The 19984-nt window shown below is 49.5% G+C and overlaps 1 protein-coding gene across 7 annotated transcripts in view; it reads left to right on the top strand.

Moving 5' to 3' along the window:
* Positions 1–19984, top strand: part of FMNL2 (formin like 2) — a 113612-nt gene that overhangs the window by 52465 nt on the left and 41163 nt on the right. For all 7 annotated transcript variants that reach the window (XM_074547778.1, XM_074547775.1, XM_074547774.1 and 4 more), the window contains exons 2-3: positions 12428–12511; positions 19165–19245. In XM_074547778.1, the coding sequence (XP_074403879.1) occupies positions 12428–12511; positions 19165–19245 (165 nt within the window). The remainder of the gene's footprint in view (positions 1–12427; positions 12512–19164; positions 19246–19984) is intronic.

Below are 19984 nucleotides of genomic sequence, written 5' to 3'. Positions count from 1 at the left end.
CTTGCAGATAAGGGTAATGAAGTGTGGGGCTGATAAGGAAGTACCATTGCCGGGAAGAATATTTCTGCTTTGCCAACTCCAGCTAAAGGTAAAAGCTGTTTGTGATGTGGAGCACAAAACTTCCTCAGCTCTGTCTGCCCCGTGCTGTGGGATTGCTGCTGCTGCTTCTCCCAGCACCAGTGAGATTCCCTGGAATCCCTGACAGGCTGAGGCAATCCCAGCAGGTTGCTCAGGGCTGGATCCCGTTTGCCCTCCGAGGATGGAGCTGCCCGTGCCAGACTTGGATCATACTTAGTGGATAAAAGGATTTTTGGTTTGTTTTTGCACCGTTTCAAGTGGAATTTGAGGTATTCCAGCCTGACCCAGTGCTTGTCCCAGTGCCAGGCTGGGAGCTGGCTGTTCCTGGTGCCAGGGTGGGATTAATCCTGCTGCTCATCCCGGTCATGTGCTGCCCAGGGCTCCTTTTCATTCCGTGCCATGCTCTGCCTGGGAGCCCAGGAGCTCTTTCACCCAATTCCCATTCCCAGCCCTTGGCGTGGGAAGCCGAGGAGAGCCAGGGCTCCTTTCACAAAGCTCTCTTCATGTCAGCACTTCCAGAGCCAGAGGTGAAAATCCCAGAGTTTCACTCGTGGGTGACCATGAAATCCCAGAGTTTCACTCGTGGGTGACACCCTTGCACACAGGTGCCACATGCCACAGGCACCTGCTCCCAGGGGACTAAAATATTCCCAGGAAAGCCTCTTTAGAAATAAAATATTCCCAGGAAAGCCTCTTTAGAAATAATTTTGGACTGTTTCTGTCTTCAAGCCTGAATCTGTTCAGTTCCTGATTGTGCTGACAGCCAGCCCAGCTCCTTCTGCCTGAGAGCTGCACCTCACAGTCCTTGTGTATTTACTGATAACTGAATCCAGGTCCTTCTCCAGAACCATCCTGGCAGCCAAACGAATTCAGCCAGGAATTAGGGACAGTTGTGCCTTAGAGAGCCTGAGGAAGAGCAGGTGTGTGGAATAATTTCTCAATTTTTGTGCCGTCAGCACCACTCTGGTCTGAGTGATCCATCATAGGCTGAATTCAGTGCTCTTGGAGATCTATTCCAACCTCAGTGATTCCTTGATTCCATGATTTTGGCAGCACCTTCAGTGTGCCCCTGGCAGGAGATACCAATGTGGTGTTGCAGCACAATTCTCCATCATAATTCCTGTTGTTTTACAGTTTATAAGCATTCATCAAAGGGAATTTTGATGAAATCCAAGTTTTGTCTGGTTCCAGGCTTCCTGCAGCGGGAAAATCACGAGGTGGATGTCTGGGGGGGGGGGGGTGAGCAGGTGAAGCGTGTCTGACATGAAAAGATGAAATTAGAAACATATTTGTGGGTAAACAAAGGGAATTGTAAACATGTGTTGCCATCAGGTGAGAAATCCTCTGGGATTCAGTTGCAAGGATGACAGGAGCTGGAAAGAAATTCTCTCTTCTCTCTTCTCCTTCTCCTTCTCCTTCTCCTTCTCCTTCTCCTTCTCCCTTCCCTTCTTCTCCTGAGTTTAGGTGCCTGCTTACATTGCCCAGAAATTTGGGATTCATCTTCTCACAGAGATTAAAAATAGCATCCAGAACTGCCTCGGGAACGGGAGCCCAGCCAGCACAGCCACAGATTTATTTGGAAAAAGTAACCTAGCAGGGATTTTATGGGCGAGTTCAAACATTTATTGGTCTAGCACCTTCCTTTGGGACTGGTTTTGGGACGGCCACAGTAAAAGGGCTTAAGGAATGAGCAGAGTGATCCCTCAGGAGGAAGCTCCAAAGTGGGATAAGTCTCCCCTCAGTCTTTTTCTCCAACAAACCAAGTGCCCTCAGCTGCTTCTCATATGGCCCCTCCAGGGAAATTCAAGGAAAAAAAGGATAAACCACCTGAGATGCTGGGAAACTCAGGGAAATAGGGAGGAAACCCCTCCCAGATCCAGGGAATTATGAGGGAAGGGGGATAAACCCATCCAGATCCACAGGAACTCAAAGAAATGAAGGAAAAACCCCCCCCAGAACCAGGAAAATAAAAGGGAAGGGGGATAAACCCTCTCAAATCCGGGAAAACTCAAGGAAAAAAGGGATAAACCCTCCCCCAGATCCAGGGTAAGTTGAGGAAATAAGGTTTAAACCCCCAGATCCAGGGAAACTCAAAGAAATAAGGTTTAAACCCCTCAGATCCAGGGAAACTCAAAGAAATAAGGTTTAAACCCCCTAGATCCAGGGTAAATCAAGGAAATAAGGTTTAAACCCTCCTAGATCCAGGGAAACTCAAAGAAATAAGGTTTAAACCCTCCTAGATCCAGGGAAACTCAAAGAAATAAGGTTTAAACCCCCTAGATCCAGGGAAACTCAAAGAAATAAGGTTGAAACCCTCCTAGATCCAGGGAAACTCAAAGAAATAAGGTTTAAACCCTCCTAGATCCAGGGAAACTCAAAGAAATAGGTATAAACCCCCCCAGACCCAGGGAAATTGAAGGAAAGTGGAGTTACCCACCCTGAGATCCATGGAAATCCAATGGAAGTGGGGATAAACTCCCCCAAATCCAGAAAAAATTAAGGAAACTTAACACTGATGCATTCCTGGGTCTGACATGTGTAAAATATCCGTGTCCAGGAGGAGGGAGCAGGAGCAGGCAGGACAGGTGGATGAATTTGGAATTTGGACACTGGGTTTTCTGGGAAGGGAGCAAAGGGAGGGCAGACAGAGGTGTTTGCTCAGGGAAAAACCTCTGATTTCCACTGAAATCCTGGTGCCTTGCTCTTGGCAAATCCGTGGAGCCTTGAACACTTCAGAAATAATATTTCAAGGAGGTGCCATGAGATTTGTGTCCAGTGAAGCAGCAAAAAGCAGGGCTGGTGTCTGGAAATGCTGGATTTCAGTCGCTGAAATCACTCACACAACGCCCATGTGTGTGTGAGACACGATTTCAGTGATTTATTGCCAGCCAGGCAGTGGCAGGGAGCCCTGGGGACAGTGACACCGGAGCACAGGACACAGCAGCCCTGCTGCAGGAATTACTGCTCATTGGGGCTGGAAAATCACAGGATTTGGGTTTGTTTTGGCTTCCCTGCACCTCCTCTGCCGGGCTGGAGTGGTGCCTGCTGTAGTGAGACCTGTAAATATTTCCAGTATAAATCCAAGTTTGTGACTTGCCGTGAAAAATTCCCTTGGGATTGAGGTTTGGTGTGTGAGAGCCTTTTCTGGTGTTTACATTTTTAGGTTTAATAGGCTTCCAAATAAATTGCTGTCCCTGTTCAGCAAGCACTTGAGTGCAGCAAAGAGGGATGTAAATAATTTGCATTTTTTAACAAGTTCTTTTGATTTATCTGCTCCCTCTGGGCAGTGTGAGGGGATTCCAGAGACCGTGATTGGCTGGAGGATGTTGGGAGGAGAGAGTTGGGAGCTCAGGGAGAATTAAAAAATTAAAAATAGGCTCCAGTTCTGAGCATCTGAGTGAGTTCCTGGCTGCCTCCAGAGCAGCACTTTTGTCTAGGACATGGTTTTCCAAGGAAGGGATCATGCTGACATTCACTGGAGACAGAAAACCTGGGACCAGGCCCCGGGCCAGGCTTTTTATCCCTGACTTCATTTATTTTTCTTGGTTTATCCAACCCTTGATATTATTGAAATGAAGGTTTTGTTCCTAGAGCAGCATCCATCAGGGTGTCCTGGGACTGAACCGTGCCGGGCCCGTGGGTTGGGTTTGCTCTTGGATTTTATTTGTGTCCCTTTGAACACATCCCTGTGGGTTATTCTGGCTCTGGGGGATGTTTTCCATCTGCTTGTGAGGGGATGCTGGTGGGATTTTGCCACGTGGGGGTTTTTCTGTGGGTGCTGCAGTTGAGATCTCAGTTGGTGTTGCATAAGGAGCTCACTTGGGATGAATTCCATGGGTTTCTGTCCATGTGTGAGGGGAGTTTCTGTGGGCACAGGTTGTCCTGAGAAGCTGTGGTGTCCCTGGAAGTGTCCAAGGCCAGGCTGGATGGGGCTTGGAGCAGCCTGGGACAGTGGAAGGTGTCAGGGATGGATGGGATGGGCTTTAAGGCCCTTCCCAATCCACCCTCTCTGGAATTCCATCATTTCTGATTGGAAAATACATGTCATCTCTATCACAGAAGTGTGCTTAGGATAATTTGGGATCATCAACTACCTCAGGAATTGCAGTTAGGTGAAGTTTAAGTGTTCTGATGAGAGTTTTATCCAGCTTTTCCTGAGTGAGGTTGACTTGGCTGATGTCCCTGAGCAGCTCATCCCTTTGTAGGGGAACTGAGGGATCCTCCATGTGAGGGGAGCTCGGGGGGATTTTGTTCCATCCACCCTCTGAAAATCCCTTTTCATCCTCAGGAATATCACAGAAATCACAGAATCCCAGCTGGTTTGGGATGGAATATTAAATCCCATCCCATCCCATGGCAGGGACACCTCCCACTATCCCAGGGCACTCCAGCCTGGCCTGGGACACTTCCTTTGGAATCACATCTTGGTTCTTTGGGAGCCACATTCTCTGCCATTTCACTGGAAGGGCTTCAATTTTGGATTTTGTGGTTTGCCTTATCAGCAGTGAGCAATTTGATGAAGCCATGGGACGAGCTCAGAGCTTGGAGTGAGTCAGGCCTGGCTTGGCCTTTGAAGCGTTCCTACCATGGAATTCTTTCCCAGTGGTGAGTTAATGTGGTTTCAGCTTTCCCAAAACGTGAGGCCATTAAGCTGAGTCTGGATTTTTGAGAGGAACAAGCAGCTCTGTGGTCTCTGCAGCCCTCAGGTCCCAAAACCTTCCAGAGGTTTCCCTGGATAAAGTTCCCTCAGAGGGATTGGATGGCTCTCCCAGTGAGACCCCACTGCTGTGTGAGGAGAAGGGGTTTGGGATCAGAGAATCAGAGAATCCTGAAGGTTGGGAAGGCTCTCCAAGATCTCCAACCATTCCCCAGCACTGCCCCTTGCTCCCAATGCCACATCCTCATGGCTTTAAATTCCTCCAGGGATGGGGATTCCAATACCTGAGGAGATTGTCCCTCATTTCCAGCCTGTCCCATCACTGAGAGTGATCCCACAGTGGCTCCCTGGCGCTGCTTCCATCCCTACAGTGCCCTGATTGACCTCTGGGAAGGAAATGCTAATTAATGATAAATATGCAAATGGAGTGCTGATCAAAGGGAGCAGAGAGCTGCACGTGGGGAAGGAGGAAAGGCACAGAAGGGCTCAGAAAAGTCATGGAAAACCACAGTGGGGGCAAAACATGGGAATCTCAGTGTGTGCCTTGCGTGTGGGCCCCGTGGGGCAGGAACTCCTGGCTGTCCCCAGGCCAGGCTCCATCAGGATTCCAGGCTGATGGTGTAGCAGGGCTGGGTGGCCATGAACACCCAGGAAGTGCTGGTGTCCCAAGGAATATTCCCCTTCCACAGGATTCCTGGATGCTCCAGTCCTCCCTTACCCGCTGAGGAACCGCAGGTTGTCACCACGGTTTTCTACATCCCCTTCCAAATGCTTTTGGAAGCTTTCCCCTTCCATGTGTGAAGTAGATGTTCCTGGATGACCTCAGGCCCACAGAGATGCACGTGGGGAATCACAGATCCAGAATTCCAGGAGTTTGGCTTGGGTGTTTTTCCCAATCATTTCCCAGGGATGAGCTCCACACACCCTGTCCTGTCTCATCATCCAATCCCTCCATGCTATGGGAGCTTCTCCTGCTCTTCCCTATGGATCCAGGCCATCTTTAGGAGGAGAAAGGCCTGGTGCAGGCAGAGCATTGGTATTTTTAGATCAAAGACAAGTTTAATAAAAAAAAAAAACAGGAGGGGAGAAGGAGGATTAGAACAATAAGCACATTTAATTTTAGCCTAGCTTGGATTCCTCATAGAGTCAGGGAACTTGGAGCTCAGCTTCAGTTGCCTCTGGCTTTCCTAAATAAACACACTGAAGCAGGGCTGGGAAGTTGAGCAGCACAGAAAATTGCAAAAAGTTGCATTTTAATATTCTAGGAGAATGTTAAGGGCTGTTTTACAGGCCAGGCCCTGGAATTAAATTTTAATGCTGCACAAAAATCCCGAGGTTGTTTTGGTAGGCAGCTCCTGGAGCTACACAGAGACTTTTTCTGCAGGAAGGGTCACAGGACAGGGGTTGGGAACAGGGCAGGGTGAGGAGCCTTCTCCAGCCATGGCAAGTGAGCAGGGCTTGGGGCCAGGATCTGCTGCTTCTGGAATTTTGTAATTTCTTCTAGAATTTTGTAGTTTATTCTGGAATTTTGTAAGTTCTTCTGGAATTTTTGTCAGGCACAGAGGGAACCTCATTGATCTCTACAGCTCCTGGACAGGAGGGTGGAGTGAGGTGGGCTTGGGCTCTTCTGCCATGTCCCAAGTGAAAGGATGACAGGAAATGACTCCAAGTTGTATCAGGAGAGGTTCAAGTTAAATATTGGGAATTTTTTTCCCCTAGAAGAGCAGTCAGGCATTGGAACAAGCTGCCCAAGGATGTGGTGGAGTCACCATCTCTGGGAGTGTTCAAAATGTGGCACCTGGGGATGTGGCTTAGGGATGGTTGTGGAGGATTGGTAGAGGAGGAGGATTTCCTGGGATTCCTTTATTCCTTTCAAGGTCAGCAGTGCCTTTATGGGAGTGTTTAACTCTTTTTATGGAGTTTAACTCTTTGCTGGGATGGTTTTAATGTCCTTTCCTCCAGCGCTGGTGTTGGTCAGACTCACCTTCCTTTGCCAGACTCTGCTTTCCTGCCTTTTGCATCCCCACCCATTGGATGGTGAGGACATCCCACATTTTAGGGCTTCATGAGCTCCGACTGACACATCCAGGGCCGTTCATGGGAACAAATGGATCAGGAGGACTCTGTGCTCATTAATGTCATTAAGGATTCATTAATAAAAGGGATGCGGACTTGATGTGATCAATAAGAGCAGCAGCCCAATGCTATTAATTAGCAATGCTATTAATTAGCAATGCTCATGCTTTTGAGTTGCTCCTACACTGGTTTTCCAAAACATTGGGCCTTTTGATCCTCAGGAAAAGGAGGAATAATTTGGAAAAAGCCCAGCTCAGCCATTCCACCACTGGCACTGGCGTTGGTGCTGGTGTGACCTGGGCTGCAGGTGGCACCTGGAGGCATCTGCTGGTGCTTCCCTCTCCAGCTGGGTGCTTTGTCCTGCTCTGCCACATGGGATGTGTTCCAGCATTTTCCATGGATGGTGCTGGCTGGGTGCTTTGTCCTGCTCTGCCACATGGGATGTGTTCCTGCATTTTCCATGGATGGTGCTGGTTGGGTGCTTTGTCCTGCTCTGCCACATGGGATGTGTTCCAGCATTTTCCATGGATGGTGCTGGCTGGGTGCTTTATCCTGCTCTGCCACATGGGATGTGTTCCAGCATTTTCCATGGACACTGCTGGCTGCAGGAGCACTTTGGGGCCACCACGTGTGGTCACCAGCAGCTGCCTTTTCCCATGGAAAGGGACAGCAGGACAACCCCAAGCGACATCTTTGAGACCAAGGACTAAGCCAAACCGTGGTGGTGGTGCCCAAACCCTGCAGATCAGTCCACAAATGAGATTTTTAGTCCTAAAACCTGGAGTTGGAGGCTCCGCCAGTTTGGATGGAGCCGGGCTTTGTTTCATAGGTTAAAAACACATAAATTTCCTTGTTGCACTCTGGTTTTATTTTTAACTCTTCAGCAATTTAATATTTTGGAGGTCTGCTCGTTCTCCCCCTAGTTTTCCATCTGCTACTGTGATTAATCTAAGGCCCAGCTTTATCCAGCCAAGCCAGAGCAAACCAAAAGGAATGGAAAGCTTACCTAGGTTGTTTGGCAGGCAGCAGCAGACGTGAATAACTTGGAATTCGGGGGGGAAGAGCCAAGTGCCGTGCTCCTGGAGCCAGCAGGGCTTGGCCAGGAGCCCCTGCAGACAGCAGGAGGCTGGGCAGGATCCAGCTGTGCTTCCTCCAGGGCTGTGCTGGAGGTGTTGCTGAGCCCTCGGAAGCGCAGGGCTCTGCTTTCCTGCAGCCTCTGCAGGCAGGGGGATGTGCCAGAGCCCGGCTGCTCCCCCTCCCAGCCTGGGGGCACCCTGAGCTAGTGGAAAGTTGCACTGAGGAGGGTGGGACTGATCCCCCAGGCTCTGGGAGGAAGGAACAGGGGGAAGCTGTGGAGCTCACCTGGGCTCGGCTGCTCGGACAGGGGGGCAAAATAGCCTGGCCAGAAATTCATTTATTTTATTTTTTAAATCCAGGTTAAAATAAAATTTTTTAAATAAATTTTAAATGTTAAAAGTAAAATAAGATGGATTGTGACGGTGTTCACAGGGAGGTGAGGGAAGAGACCAGGATATGACTCCATGTTTCACAAGGCTGATTGATTATTTTATGATATATATTACATTAAAACTATGCTAAAAGAAGAGAAGAAAGGATTTCATCAGAAGGCTGGCTAAGAATAGAAAAAGAAAGAATGATCACAAAGGTTTGTGGCTCAGCTCTCTGTCCAAGCCAGCTGACTGTGATTGGCCATTAATTAGAAACAACCCCATGAGACCAATCCCAGATGCACCTGTTGCATCCCACAGCAGCAGATAACCATTGTTTGCATTCTGTTCCTGAGGCCTCCCAGCTTCTCAGGAGGAAAAATCCCAAGGAAAGGATTTTCCATAAAACATGTCTGTGACACTGGATGGTTATTTTTCACCTGGGTTGGGAGGAGCCATCCCTGGCCAGGGATGGGGATGAGGATGGAAATGAGGATGAAGAGCAGTGGGGCTGCTTCAGCTGCAGTTCCCACTGACGGGAAAGGGTTTTATGGGATCCTCGTGGAAGCTGGGGATCCATTTTTTATGGAAATCAGCTCCAGCTGCACAAGTGGGTGGTGACACAGGGGACACAGGCAGGGTTTGGATTGTTTGAGGAAGGGAATAGTTCTGCTCTCAGAAGCCTCCAAAGCTCTAATTGGGAAAAGATGGCAGGGGAAACCACAGGACATAGACCTGTCATTAATGAAGAGCACTGGGATGTGTGAAGCCCGGGGTTGCGGGAGCTGGAAGTGGCCAGGAGACGTTGGTGAGTCATTGCAGGGAGAATGAGAAAACCCAATGTGTCTGCTTGGGGGGGACTCCAGCAAAGCTCCTGGAGCCAGCTCAGTAGCCCCTGCCTCAGATCCTGCTGCTGGGGCTGGGCTTAGGGGCCTGGGAGCAGTGCAGGGATGTAGAAATAAACCAAACTATTGCTTCCCATGCAGGTAAAAATATTGTGGTTGGGGATCCCGATTTCCAGCAGGGAGGGGCTGTTGAGAGTAAGAAAATGCTTAGTCCAGGTTTCAGAGAAGGTATCCTGGAATAATAATAGTAATAGTAGTAGTAGTAGTAGTAATAATAATAATAACAATAATAATAATAATAATAATAATAATAATAATAATAATAATAATAATAATAATAATACCCTGGCAGAGTCCTGGAATATCCTGAGTGAGAAGGATCATGGATCCAGCTCCTGGCCCTGCACAGACACCCCAACAATCCCACTCTGGGCTGTCCAAACCCTCCTGGAGCTCTGGCAGCCTCGGGGCTGTGCCCATTCCCTGGGGAGCCTGGGCAGTGCCAGCACCCTCTGGGGAAGAGCCTGTCCCAAAATCCAACCTGAAATCCCATGGCACAGCTCCAGGCATTGCTCAGGTTCTGTCCCTGGTCACAGAGAGCAGGCAGAGGTCGGGGCTGTCCCTCAGGAGCTGAGATCTCTCCCCTCAGTCTCCTGTTCTGCAGCTGCACAAACCCAGTGACCCCAAGTGCTGCATGTCTGTCCCTGCAGACCCTTCCCCATCCCTGTGCCCTCCTTTGGGCACCCACTGGCACATCCAGGCCTCCCTCAGGCTGTGCAGGTGACCAGGGTGGCTCTGCCCTTCCCACGTCCCTCCAGCAGGGATCAGACCAGGGGCTGCAGAGACTGTGGGGTGGCTGTGGTGGTGTTAGTAGGGGTCCCAGGATGAGGGAAGGGATGAGAATGTTGACTCCATGTTTCAGAAGGCTGATTGATTATTTAATGATATGATATGATATGATATGATATTAAAACTATACTAAAAGAATAGAAGGAAGGATTTCATCAGAAGGCTGGCTAAGAATAGAATAGGAAGGAATGATAACAAAGGTTTGTGGCTCTGCTCTCTGTCCGAGCCAGCTGACTGTGATTGGCCATTAATTAGAAACAACCCCATGAGCCCAATCCCAGATGCACCTGTTGCATCCCACAGCAGCAGATAATCATTGGTTATATTTTGTTTCTTCTATTCTTTAGTATAATTTTAATATAATATATATCATAAAATAATCAATCAGCCTTCTGAAGCATGGGGTCAGATCCTCACCTCTCCCCTCATCCTGGGACCCCTGTGAGCACCACCACAGCCTGGCCCTGGTTTCCCTGCTCAGGCTGAGATCCCTGCTGGAGCCCTGCCATGGCTGAGCCTGCCCAGGGTTCCAGGCAGTTCCTGTCCCCCTGCCAGCCGGGGAGCCTAAGCTGATTAGCTCTAAGGAGATCAGGGCTTGGCAAGGGCTGCACTGCAGGTAAACACTGCAGCTTCTCCTCCAGCTGGGAGCCAGTGGAGCTGTGAAATATGGCTCAGCAGTGAGCAATGGCGCTGGATGAACCCTCAGGAAAAATACCAAGAAGTGCATGAAATGATAAGCGGGGCTGATAAGGTGCCTGCTGAGAGACTGAGAGGAGAAGCAAGCACAGATATGATCAGAGCCTATAAATACTGTCAACATGACAGCATGGATGAGCAGGAGAAAGAGTCATTGTTATCTGATGGAAAACAAGCTCTGGGAGGAGCAGCCATGGGAGCAGGGGGTGTGCAGGGGATCCCCAGGAGCAGGAACACTCCTTGGGATGGAGCAGATCCTCCGCTGCCCCTCATTCCCAAGGCTTGCCTGGTGCCCATCAGTGTGGTCAGCACTGCATCCCCTGGCACAGAACCACCCTTGGCACCTGTGATCCTGCCAGCAGCTTCCTTCAATTCCCATTTTCCAGGTGCCACTGAGGTGTCCTGGTTGGCTGATGGCCACAGGTGCTGCTTGTCCACATCCCTCCTAGGATGGGGTCTGTGTGAGGAAATGAAGTCTGGGCAGAGAATGGGTCTGGGGTGGTTCCAGGGACCCCAGGACATCCTGCTGGAATGAACCTGGAGGTTGTGTGTCACACTCCTTGGGAAGGTGCTCCTGGAGTGGGATTTCAGTCTGAAACCCTGATTTATTGATTCCTGATTTATTGTTGTGTCCGGTGCCACCGTGACCAGCTGGCTCTTCCTCACTGGGAATGGGCAGCCAGAGGTTTGTGGTCCCAAGGATTAACTGGGTTAACTGGGGCCAGTCTGGGAATTCCAGCTGGAGCCCAGGAGATGCTGGAGCCCAGGAGATGCTCAGCAGATTCTCCACCACCTCTTGGCCTTGCTGTGCTGATCAGGATCCTTTCCACACCTGGTGTTTGCAGAGCTCTCCAGCTGTTCCTGGGTCCCATCCAGGTGTTCTGGGTCCCATCCAGCTGTCCCTGGCTTCTCCAGCAGCACAAGCACGACAGTTATGCTGCACATTCCAGGCCAGGGCTCTTGGGAAAGCCACTCTTCCCAAGAGAGAGCTGTCCTGGAAGGAGAGCTCACATCAAAGGAGCGATAGGGATCACATAATTGCTGCCTCTCCCCTTCCTTCTGACTCCTGTCACTCACAGTCTGGGATTGTTATCTCTGGGGCTTGGGCAGCAGCAATCCTGGCTGCAGGATCTGTGTCATGCAGATAACGTGCTGTGTGGTGGCTTTTCCAGCCTGGATGGCTGCTGGAGTAAAATGGAGTTGGTGTTTCATGGTCCTGTTGGGAGAGGACTGTCCTGCAGCCAGTGTTTCCCTTGGGAATGTGCTCAGGGGAAGGGAATGGGGCACAGAGTGGCTCCTGTGCTGTGACAGCTCAGGGAATCCTGTCCTCTTGGCTGGATGGTCACAGAATCCAAAATTAGTTTGGATTGGGAGGGATCTTATGGCTCATCCAATGGGCAGGGACATCTTCCACCATCCCAGGTGCTCCCAGCCCTGTCCAGCCTGGCCTGGGACATTCAGGGATCCAGGGGCAGCCACAGCTGCTCTGGGATGCTGTGCCAGGGCCTGCCCACCCTTGTAGGGAACATTTTTTTCCTAAAACCCCAGGAACTGAGCTCAGGGCTGGCCCTGGGTCGCTCACCTCGTGTGTCCCAGCTCTGCCCTTGAGTGCCTGGTGATTCACCGGCACCTTTGGGGCCAAAACCAACACGGGAGGGTTGGTTCCTGAGCAGCCCTGGCATCAGGGATTCCCAGGAAGCAGTTGAGCAGCCTCAGCCTGGGTGTGCTGCAGTGGGCCTGGCTGGGGCTGATGCTCACAGTGTGCTGTCTCTCCACAGAATGCCATGAACCTGCCTCCCGACAAAGCCCGGCTCCTGCGGCAGTACGACAACGAGAAGAAGTGGGAGCTCATCTGTGACCAGGTGAGGAGCTCTGGAGAGCCTGGGGAGCTGCCTCTTCCCAGCTGCTCCATCCACAGCGACCCTGGGCCTTGCAGGAGCTCGCAGGATCACACAGGAGCCAGGAACCTCCTGTTGCCAGGGGCTTCAGACACTCATTCCTTCTGCTCCCTTGTTGGTAACGCTCCTGGAGGCCTTGCAGTGACAGCTGCAGCCACCCCAGCCCATCCTGGGGTCCTGCCCTTCCCTGGTTTGGGTTTCTCTGTGTCCCAGAGGGCTGGCAGCTCTGGGCTGGACTCTGTGCTGGCAGCAGGGCAGGCAGCAGCTGTTTGATGCCAGCCTGGAGGTGCCAATGCCCCCCTCACAGAGGGATGGGCATCCCTTTCCCCTCCGATGCTTCCATCCTGGATTCCCTCTGGCTGCTGAACGCTGCTGGGTTTGCCCTGCACAGGCTCAGCCTGAGCTCAGAGTCTTGCAAATGAGAAGAAATTATCAAATGAACAAATGAGCAAATGAACAAATTAATAAATGAATAAATGAGCAAATTATCAAATGATCAAATGATCGAATGAGCAAATGATCGAATGAACAAATGATCAAGTGAGCAAATTATCAAATGAACAAATGATCAGATGAACAAATGATCAAGTGAACAAATGATCAAAATAACAAATGAGCAAATGATCAAATGATCAAGTGAGCAAATGGTCAAATGAACAAATGATCAAGTGAACAAATTATCAAGTGAACAAATGATCAAAATAACAAGTGAGCAAATGATCAAATGAACAAATGATCAAGTGAACAAATGAGCAAATGATCATAGGATCATATGATCAAATGAACAAATGACCAAGTGATGAAATGATGAAATGAGCAGATGAGCAAATGAGCAGATGATCTCAGTGCGGGCAGTGTCTGGCTGCCCACGTCATGCTGATGGTGGCAGCTGGAGCTGTCCCCTCCAGGGCCAGCAGGCCGAGCCCCTGTTCACCCCCAGGGGCTGGGAACAGCCTGGGTTGGGCAGTGCCAGCTGCTGAGGCAGCTGCTGGTGAGCTGTGCAGGGTGTGCAGCAGTCAGCAGATGTGGTGGATCAGCAAGAATGGCATTTTGGGGGGAAAAATGAAATGTGACAAAGTGGGATTTGAATTTGGGAGCCAGCAGCAAAATGCCATGCAGTTCAGCAGTAATTGCTAATGAGGATAACTGATCCACACTGGGAGAGTGGGATGGATGTTCCCTTGGGATGGAAGCTCAGCAGGACCAGGGTGAGAGTTTGGCAGGAGGTCAGGGACATTGGGATAAGGACATTTATGGGACATTTCCTGTTGAGCTGTTACAGTGGTGGGGTGGCTGATACAGTCATGGAATTCCAGACTGGTTTGGGCTGGGAGGGACCTTAGAGCCCATCCAGTTCCAGCCTGAGGAACACCTTCCACCATCCCACATTGCTCCAAACCCTGTCCAGCCTGGCCTGGCACTTCCAGGGATGCAGGGGCAGCCACAGCTTCTCTGGGCTCCCTGTGCCTGGGCCTGCCCATCCCCACAGAGAGGATTTTTCCCCAGTATCCCATCTAACCCTGCCCTCTGGCAGTTTAAATACACTGCACAGGTACCTTAAAGTAAAGCTTAATGAAGAATTGCTTTTTTTCCCATGAGTTTCCTGTGCAGAGAAGGTAAAGCTTGAGCTATTTAAAGATGCAGTTTACTGGGACATTACAAATTGCAGGAGCTGCTGTGAGTGATTGCAGATTGCCTATCCCTGGCAGTGTCCCAGGCCAGGGACACTGGGACAGTGGGAGGTGTCCCTGCCATGGCTTTGGGGTCCCTCCCAGCCCAGTGCAGCCTGTGATCCCATGATTTGTGCCAGGCTGTTCCCTGCAGAGGTGTGAGCTCCGTGCTGAGCTCCTGCTGGCAGCGGGACAGGCAGGAGCTGTTTGATCCCAGCCTGGATGTGCAAATTCCCCCTCGGAGCTGATCCACCCTCTGCAGCTGCTGCTGATTCACTGCCCAGCACGGGCTGAGGCAGCAGCCTGAGCAGATGGGGAGGAAATTTGCAATCTGGAGTAATCTCCTTGCACAACTGCCAGCCAGTCCACCCCCGGGCTGGGATGAGTCCCTTCCCTGGGATGGGCCCCTCCCATCCTTTGGAAGGGCAGGGAAGCAGCACTGAGGGCCAGCAGGGCCAGGGGACCAAGTGCCACCTTTGCCCTGGCCAGCCATGCCATGGGGCACTCTGGGCAGGCAGGACAGCCTGGGGGCTGGCACAGCTCCCTGGGGAGCACGGCACTGTGAGCTGTGTCACTGAAAGCACCAAAATGCAGCATATGGGGTGTGAAATGTTTATATATTCACAGTATAGAAATAGTGCCCTGGAATATCTAAATATATGTATATAATATTAATATATTCATATTCACAATATTAATAAATATAACATATACAATATAGTACATATTCACAGTATAGAAATATTGACCTGGAATACATAAATACATAAAAATTTTGATTATGATTAATTCTATATATAGCTTATAAAAATATAGTATATATTCACAATATATGAATATTGCCCTGGAATACATAAATTTTATATATATATATATATATATATATATATATATATATATATATATATGTATATATGGAAAAAATATATCTTATCTCTATAAATATTGTAATAAAAATATAAATACATACTAATATATACTAATATATATTATAATACATATATGATACATATAAAATATATAAAATAATATATAAATAGATATATTCACAATATAAAAATAGTGCCCTGGAAAATATAAATATTATCTCTATAAATATTAAATATAATAAAAATATTACATGTCGTGTATAGAAATATATATATAAAATGTATACTAATATATAATATATTATAATACATATAAATATAAATATAAATATAAATATAAATATAAATATATTCACAGTATATAAATAGTGCCCTGGAATATATAACTATTATATATCATTCCACGAGGACACTTCCACAGTGACACGCTGTCCTGCTGATGGGAATGGTTGGATTGCTGGGACAGGACCGAGCCACCCTCTGGATCAGAGGGAGATGGGGAATTCTGCACCATGCTCATGATGTGTTTGAGGCCCTGCTCCCCATCTCCTTGTCCATCATCTCCTTGTCCATCTCCTTGTCCATCTCCTTGTCCATCATCTCCTTGTCCATCTCCGTCCCCACTGTCCCAATCCATGGAGTTTATGCACTCCCAGCACAGCCTGTGGGATTCTCATCCCAGCCCGGGTGCTTCCCCAGCATCTGTGAATGGCAGGAATGAAACAGCTTAGTGAGGATAACGATAATAACGGGAATAGCAGATGGGCTGATGCAGAAAGTGCCCTGAGTGGCTTTGGGAGCCAGGGTTGTTGGGAAGGCACAATTTCCTGCTTCCGGAGTGAATGTGTTTCCCAGAGCTGGGTGACCAGGAGATGTGTCAGGTTCCCTTAGGATCGCGTGGAGGAGGAGGAAGTGCTCAGGTCCAGCAGTTCCTCCTGGCTGCTGAATCAAACCTCGCAGGCCCCCTTTAATTCTGTGTCCATCAGAACAGAAAATGTTAATTCTGGGGGAAAGAGGCATGGGAGAGCTGTTGTGCTCCTGATTTTCCCCTCAGTTATGGAATCATGGAATGGGCTGGGCTGTAAAGGATTTTAGAGCCATTCAATGCCACCCCTTACCCTATCCCAGGTTATTCCAGCCTGGCCTTGGGCACTGCCAGGGATCCAGGGGCTGCTCTGGCAATCCCATCCCAGGCAGGAATTCCCAATTCCCAATGTCCCATCCATCCCTGCCCTCTGGCACTGGGAGCCATTCCCTGGCTCCTGTCCCTCCCTCCCTTGTCCCACATCCCTCTCAGGGTTTAATCCCATTGAGTTCTCCCCATTTATTCCCCAAAGGAAGGTGCTGGGCCCAGCTCATCTCGTTGCTCTCTGTCCTTGCATTCCCTGTGCTGTTCCATCCTGGCTTACAGCACCTCTCAGGGATTTTCCAAGCCAGGAAGGACCTTTATCCTTGGGAATGAAGCTGTTTTGCTTTGTAGGTGGCTGACAAAGGCTGCTCCGTGCCCCTGTCCTCCCAGCCTGCAGATAATGCTGCAGCTCACAGCAGTCACGTAGGGCAGATAAAGAGGGTTTCACCCGGATTTAGGAACTTTGTTGTGTCTGAATGGCTCAATCCAGGGAAGCCACCCCGTCCCAGCCGTGATGTCACCCCACAGCATTTGCTGAGCAAGGTTTGGCCGCTCCAATCCGGATTTTAGGCTTTTTTTTGCGTATGTGTGGTAAAAAATGCCCGACCTCATCACTCAGATGTGTTAAATCCTGGGCTTGGAAGCAGAGCTGGCCAAGGAGTGGGTGGGAATTGCCAGAAGTGGAGGGGAGGAGCTGACAGGAAAAGAAGCAGGGATTTTTAACTCTTTAATTATGGTTTCTGAGGCTCAGCAGTGCCTTGGGAAGTGTGGGCGTGGGGATGCTCCCAAGGGGGATCAGGAGAGGATCCTGGTGGATTCCAGGAAGATCAGCCTGCAGCCACTCCATTGCCAGCCCCTGGGAGCTCCCAGTGGGATTTTTGGGAAGAGGTGGCTGTGAGCAGACATCCAGGGTGACTTGGAGGCCTCCCTGCACGGCCTGGCCCTTGCAGCTTCTTAATCAGCCTCTAATATAAAACACTCCGAGCTGGATCAACCCAGACAGCACTCATAGCCAGGAAAGGGCAATTTTAAAGGCTAATCCCTCCTAGCTTTCCAAACCAGCAAAAAAGAAACACTTGAGGGGGCTGTAAAAATGTTTCCAGGCCTAGGAGATGTTTACCACGAGTGATTTTTGGTCACTCCTCAGGTAGGAGCCTTGCTGGAGTTTGCTGCTCATGGATAATGTCTGGAAAGTCCTTTAACCCAAATAATTCCACTCCACAAGAATGAGCAGCATCTTTTTACACGGAGCTGCTGCAGAGGTTATTACATAAATACATAATTACAGCCAGGTTTGAAGAAAACAAACAAACCCATCCAGTAGCTGCATCCCAGACTGTTTAATGTGCTCCCTGGGTCTCTTTAAACGTTTCATTTTGAGGATTCCAGGCAATTAAAGCTGGTGGCTGGCAAAAGCTCCTGTCACTTCAGCAGATGAGGGTGGATTATTTGGGAAGAGGGATTAATCCATGAGAGCAGAGCTGCTCTGGGGGATTGGGCTGAGCACAGCTCTGTCAGCAGAAAGTGGGGAATAAATGGGAGAGGGAGCGTGGAGCATTGTTGGGGTGGGACATTGCTGACAGGGGCTGGAATTGGGGGATCCTTGAGGGTTATTCCATCCCAAACCTCTCTGAGGATCCAGAAATTCTCTGTGTGCCCCATGGGAGCCACTGAGGCGAGCCTGGCCCAAGGATCCCTGAGAGAGAGCCAAGAAAAATCCATGATTGTGGATGTGGTGCTGGAGCAAGGCAGACCCTGCTGGTGTCACTCTGTCCAGAGAAGAACCCTCAGGGAAGAACTTTTTGCATTTCCTGAGCTGTTTTTTAGATAAACTAGGAAATGCCAATTCCAGAGCCGCGTGGAGGTGCATGGAAAAAGAATCCAGCTGTAAAAGAGGAGAGCCATGAGTGCTCTGTGACTTGCAGAGCTCCCACCAGGGCTGGTGGACCTCACAGAAGAGATTTTTTCCTTCATTTCTTTTCCTGCTGGCCATGATGGGTTGCTTCTTTTCCAGCAAGCAGCAAGATAATAACAGGAAGAACTCGTGGTGTTCAGACAGTTCTGGTAACTGGGCAGCAGTGTCCTGTTCGTTCTGGAATAAGCTCGGGATAATGCAGTCAGAATTGCATCCTGACCTAATAAAGGGAGGTTTCAGATAAAAGAGGAAATTTCAGGAGATTGGGATGAGATCTTTCCTCCAGGGAAAGGGCTAGAATAGCCTAAAGTTTTTCCAAGATACAAGTAGGATGAGAATGTGTGGGAATGCTGTGAGGGGGTTTGGACACAGCACACTGCCCAGGGAACAGCTCGTGTTTCACAGCAGCTCTGGGGGGATAAAATTCCAGCTGGGAAAGCAGGGGAAAATCGGGGAGCTCTCAGAAAACAGGGCTTTGGTGTTTGTCACCAAAATCTGTGCTCTGGGGCTGAGGGGGGATTGATTGGAGATGGAGTGATCCCTGCAGGAGGAGCTGGGACCTTGAGGACTGGCTCCCTCTGCCAGAGGGCAGGGATGGGTGGGAGATTGGGATGTTGGGAATTCCTGGCAGTGCCCAAGGCCAGGCTGGACAGGGATTGGAGCAGCCTGGGATGGTGGAAGGTTTTTTCCAAAAGGATTTTGTGTTGGTGCATGCATCTCCTCTCCTGACCCTTCTCCTTCCTCTCCATGCTCCTCCTGAGCAGAAACCTGGAACTTCAGATGGATGTGCACCTAAAATTCACAATTCCCATTGAGTGTTTAAGGTGTCTTTTTACACTGTTGATATAAGTATCAAGATCCATTTAAATCTATATTAATTGCATGCATAGATTATCCACTTAGGAAGAGAAAGGATTATGTATATTTATATATATATATATATATATATTGTTTAATATGTATGTGGTGCACGTGTTTTCTGGGTAAGGTGAATACAGAAAAATGGCTGATGTTTATTCCTGCCTCTTTTCCAGGAAAGGTTCCAAGTGAAGAATCCTCCACACACTTACATCCAGAAGCTGAAGGGATATCTGGACCCAGCAGTGACCAGGAAGGTGAGGAGCATCCTGTTTGTTTCCTCCTGCCAGGACAGTCCTGGGCTCCAGGTTCCTTCCTGCCTTTGTGCAAGTGCCATGGAAAGTTGCAGGGAGAAGCAGAGAGAAATTGGGAATTTGCTGCAGTTTTCCAGCTTGGGCAGGATAGCAGATGTTGGGAAGCCAGGGACCCATCTGACATGGAGCACAGCCTGTTTTAATAATGTTGGCTTCAGTAAATAACGTGGCACATTGTCTCTGAGCTGGGCTTTAGGCTGGCTTTGGCTAAACCCTGTCTGACGGCCCTTTGCTCCCCCTGGGAAGGGATGTCCCAGGTTTGAGTCCTTTTCTCTGGGAATTTGCCTGGCAGAGGCTCAGCTGAGTGCACTGTAAATGGTGGTCAGCTCCATCCATGGGGATCAGCTCCATCCATGGGGACAATTCCCATCTATGGGGACAATTCCCATCTATGGGCATCAGTTCCATACATGGGGATCAGCTCCATCCATGGGGATCAGCTCCATCCATGGGGACAATTCCCATCTATGGGGACAATTCCCATCTATGGGGATCAGTTCCATCCATGGGGATCAGCTCCATCCATGGGGATCAGTTCCTTCTATGGTGATCATCTCCGTCCATGGGGATCAGCTCCATCCATGGGGACAATTCCCATCTATGGGGACAATTCCCATCTATGGGCATCAGCTCTATCCATGGGGATCAGCTCCATCCATGGGGACAATTCGCATCTATGGGG

Source organism: Zonotrichia albicollis, chromosome 10 (genome assembly GCF_047830755.1).
Source record: "Zonotrichia albicollis isolate bZonAlb1 chromosome 10, bZonAlb1.hap1, whole genome shotgun sequence".
NCBI classification, from domain to species: domain Eukaryota; kingdom Metazoa; phylum Chordata; class Aves; order Passeriformes; family Passerellidae; genus Zonotrichia; species Zonotrichia albicollis.
The sequence above is the reverse complement of the archived record's forward strand: the minus strand, read 5'-3'. Positions and strand labels throughout refer to the sequence as shown.